Here is a 4,153-nt window from a genome sequence, read left to right as displayed (position 1 = left end):
CCACTGTCCCTCCTCTGGACATGTCCAAACCACTGTCCCTCCTCTGGGCATGACCAAACCACTGTCCCTCCTCTACTGTCCCTCCTCTGGACATGTCCAAACCACTGTCCCTCCTCTACTGTCCCTCCTCTGGACATGTCCAAACCACTGTCCCTCCTCTGGACATGTCCAAATCACTGTCCCTCTTCTGGACATGTCCAAACCACTGTCCCTCCTCTGGACATGACCAAACCACTGTCCCTCCTCTACTGTCCTTCCTCTGGACATGTCCAAACCACTGTCCCTCCTCTGGACATGACCAAACCACTATCCCTCCTGTGGACATGACCAAACCACTGTCCCTCTTCTGGGCATGTCCATTCCAATGTCCCTCCTCTGGACATGACCAAACCACTGTCCCTCCTCTTCTGTCCCTCCTCTGGACATGTCCAAACCACTGTCCCTCCTCTGGACATGACCTAACCACTGTCCCTCCTCTACTGTCCCTCCTCTGGACATGTCCAAACCACTGTCCCTCCTCTACTGTCCCTCCTCTGGACATGTCCATTCCACTGTCCCTCCTCTGGACATGACCAAACCACTATCCCTCCTCTGGACATGACCAAATCACTGTCCCTCCTCTACTGTCCCTCCTCTGGACATGTCCAAACCACTGTCCCTCCTCTACTGTCCCTCCTCTGGACATGTCTAAACCACTGTCCCTCCTCTGGACATGTCCAAATCACTGTCCCTCTTCTGGACATGTCCAAACCACTGTCCCTCCTCTGGACATGACCAAACCACTGTCCCTCCTCTACTGTCCTTCCTCTGGACATGTCCAAACCACTGTCCCTCCTCTGGACATGTCCAAACCACTGTCCCTCCTCTGGACATGTCCAAACCATCTCAGTGTGTCCTCTCTAACTTCATCTCCCAGGTGTTCAACCTGTGCTGTACCTCTGATGATCTCATTCCTGATCTTCTCCATCCTTGTCTCTCCTAAGGAGAACCTCAACATCTTAATTTCTGACACTTCCAGTTCTGTCTCCTGTCTTTTTGTCCATGTCTCTGTCTCCAAACCATACAAGATAGCTGGTCTCACTGCTGTCCTCCTGTCGTATAATTTTTTTAAATGTTGTGGTTGTTGTTGTTGCTCCTGGTCCATTTTCATCTGGTTCTTCTCTCCTCAGGCCGTCCTGGAGAGCAAGTGGCCTTCGACCAATCAGGGAGGCCGTCTCCGCTGGGTCAAGCTGAGGAACGTCCTATTGGCTGTGGCTCAGTTCAGACGACCAATCAGACGGCGGCAGAAGAGCGACTCTGTGGGCTCCAGAGCAGGTCTGAACCTCTGCGGCTCCATTAGGTCTCATGGTGACCTCGGTCCAAACCTCTGGTCTTAAAGACTGCTGTCTTCTGGTTCTGTTGAAGACGTGGTGACGGATCCGGACATGAAGCTCCGCCCACACCTGATCCGTCAGTCCAGTTGGACCGGTCTGAGCCAGAGTTCCAGTCATGAGTCTCTGACTGGGTCTCTGATTAAGAGCAGCAGCCTGAGCAGCATGAAGATGCCCAGAGACGGTAAGACCTCAAAGTCCTCAAGACCCTGAGGTCCTCATCCTCAGGACCTCAGAGTCCTAATGGACCTCAGAGTCCTGATGAACCTCAGAGTCCTGATGAACCTCAGAGTCCTGATTTGATCACAGCATCCAGATGGACCACAGGGTCCTGATGGACCTCAGAGTCCTGATTTAACCACAGCATCCAGATGGACCACAGAGTCCAGATGGACCACAGAGTCCTGATGTACCACAGGGTCCTGATGGACCTCAGAGTCCTGATTTGACCACAGTATCCAGATGGACCACAGAGTCCTGATGGACCACAAAGTCTTGATGGACCTGGACTCTGACCTCTTCTCCTCTTCCACCCCTCCAGATGTTCGACCTTGTAGGAGGACTGTCCTCCCTGATGCCAAGATGAATGGTTGTGGAGATCCCGTCTCTCAGAAACCTCCTCTGGGACAGCGAAATGTCTCCGCCCCTCCTCTGGTGCCCCTCTGTGGGGTGGTGGTCCCCCGAAGTCAGGTCTGCCTGTCCACCTTCTACTCAGAGTGTGCCGAGTCTGCGGACTCAGAACTGGACTGCAGCTACCCACCTGAGGACAGAGACGGCAGGTCGGTGTCTTTCTTTGGTTCTGCTCTTCTTACTGGTTCGATCCAACTGACCCAATCGGACCTCTAACTCCAGGTCTGAGAGGGTGACAGACTCCGCCCACAGGAACCCCAGGTCTGAGAGGGTGACAGACTCCGCCCACAGGAACAAGACTGTAGACGAGAACTCCAACAACGTGTCGTCTCCGAGCCGAGGAGGTCTGACAGGAAAACTGCAGCAGCTCCTCACGCCCACCAGACTCCGAGCGTCGTCACGCAGAGCAGTCAGCATGGACAACCGGAGGTCAGGAGGAGCAGGAGGAGGAGGGACAGGAAGAAGAATATCAGAGCAGAGGCAGTCCAGGAAATCTCAAGTGACCGAAACTCTGCTGAAAGCCAAGGAGCGCCTGGCGAACGCCACGTCCGAGGTGAGCTGAACACTGATGAGCTTTCAGAACCGGTCCCATCTGACTGGCTAAAAAGTTCTGAAGCTCAAAGGTACTCAAAGGTACTCTTGGTTGTTACCATGTTTCATAGAAGCTGCCATTTAGTGTGAAGCCCCGCCTACTCTCCTGCACGCCGTCATGGTGTCACATGACCTTTTCTGATACATGAAATAACTTGTTACAGCTAAACGTGTTACAATCGACCGCAAGAACCTGAAGGAGTTGGAAGACCAAGTCTGAAAACGTTCTTCAGTGGAGGGGCGGGGCTTAAAAACTGCACTCTGTGGCTTCAACTTCCAGTTTCTGGTCCTGTCTCTAAGATTTCTCAGGCTGTGGTAAACAGGAAGTGATGCGTCAAACAGAAAGGTTAGACTCCTGAATAATCCACTTCCTGTCGTGTGTCCTCAGAGCTCTCTGTCTGTAGGAAGTGACCTGGACCTGTCGGACACGCCCACTCAAGCGTTCCCTCTGCGCAGGTCATGGGACTCCAACCAAGACGCGGCAGGGATTGAGGTAAATGGTCGTTGTGATGGATGGGGGCGGTTCTTTGCCGACCCAGTTGCCGGTACAGCTGTGGTTCCGTGTGTGCAGGTTCTGATGTCCAGCTGCTCGCTGTGCCGCAGCTGCAACTCTTTGGTTTACGACGAGGAGATCATGGCGGGCTGGACGTCAGACGACTCCAACCTGAACTCGTCCTGCCCGTTCTGCGGCGCCTCCTTCGTGCCGTTCCTGAACGCAGAGATCTGCGACCTCGGACCCGTCAGCAGGTAGGAGCCCGGACCAGAACTCAAATGGACTTGGTTCTGTTGGACCTGATGACCTGCTCCCTCTCAGTGCGGAGCGCTGTAACCTGAACCTGGAGGATGAGGTGGAGAGTGCCGTGAGGCCCCCCAGTGGTCCGCAGGCCCCCCTGCGGCACCACTGCAACGGACTGAGCGACGACTCGAGCTCCGAGACCAGCAGCTACTCTGAAACCAGCAGAACCACCACGGTACTGGTCTCATATACGCCTACCCCACTCTTTCTGTTCATGACACGCTAACAGGCTCCGCCATCTTTGTCAGGTGCCGTCAGTGGGCGGGACTCCCCAGGTGACGGTGGCCTACCTGAGCCCTCTGGTTCTGAGGAAGGAGCTGGAGAGTCTTCTGCAGAACGATGGCGAGGCGGTTCTGGCCCAGCCTCAGTTCCTGGACAGCCACTCCATAATCTTCTGGAACCTGGTCTGGTTCTTCCAGCGGCTCGGCCTGCCCAGTAACCTGCTGCAGCTGGTCCGAAACTCTGCGCTGGTCAGCCACTTCACACAGGTGGGTCGGGTTCTGGTTCTGCATCAAGCTAAAGTTTGGATTCATTGTATCCAGCTGTGGTTCTGTTGGTCCTGATCCAAACCCCTGATCCAGTCCTGATCTGGTCCTGATCCAAACCCCTGATCCAGTCCTGATCTGGTCCTGATCCAAACTCCTGATCCAGTCCTGATCCAAACCCCTGATACAGTCCTGATACAGTCCTGATCTGGTCCTGATCTAAACCCCTGATCCAGTCCTGATTCAAACCCCTCATCCAGACATGATCCAAACCCCTGATC

At 54.5% G+C, this 4,153-nt stretch overlaps 1 protein-coding gene across 1 annotated transcript in view; it reads left to right on the top strand.

The window, feature by feature from the left end:
• The window catches only part of LOC119409600 (DENN domain-containing protein 4B), a 43,564-nt gene that overhangs the window by 37,569 nt on the left and 1,842 nt on the right, over positions 1-4,153 (top strand). Inside the window, exons 13-20 of the mRNA XM_037676499.1 lie at positions 1,170-1,314; positions 1,405-1,554; positions 1,912-2,149; positions 2,223-2,553; positions 2,980-3,084; positions 3,163-3,338; positions 3,406-3,562; positions 3,636-3,875. Of these exons, the coding sequence (XP_037532427.1) occupies positions 1,170-1,314; positions 1,405-1,554; positions 1,912-2,149; positions 2,223-2,553; positions 2,980-3,084; positions 3,163-3,338; positions 3,406-3,562; positions 3,636-3,875 (1,542 nt within the window). The remainder of the gene's footprint in view (positions 1-1,169; positions 1,315-1,404; positions 1,555-1,911; positions 2,150-2,222; positions 2,554-2,979; positions 3,085-3,162; positions 3,339-3,405; positions 3,563-3,635; positions 3,876-4,153) is intronic.

Source organism: Nematolebias whitei, chromosome 5 (assembly GCF_014905685.2).
Source record: "Nematolebias whitei isolate Nwh7 chromosome 5, NemWhi1, whole genome shotgun sequence".
Lineage (NCBI taxonomy): Eukaryota > Metazoa > Chordata > Actinopteri > Cyprinodontiformes > Rivulidae > Nematolebias > Nematolebias whitei.
This window is presented reverse-complemented; position numbering and strand designations above follow the sequence as displayed.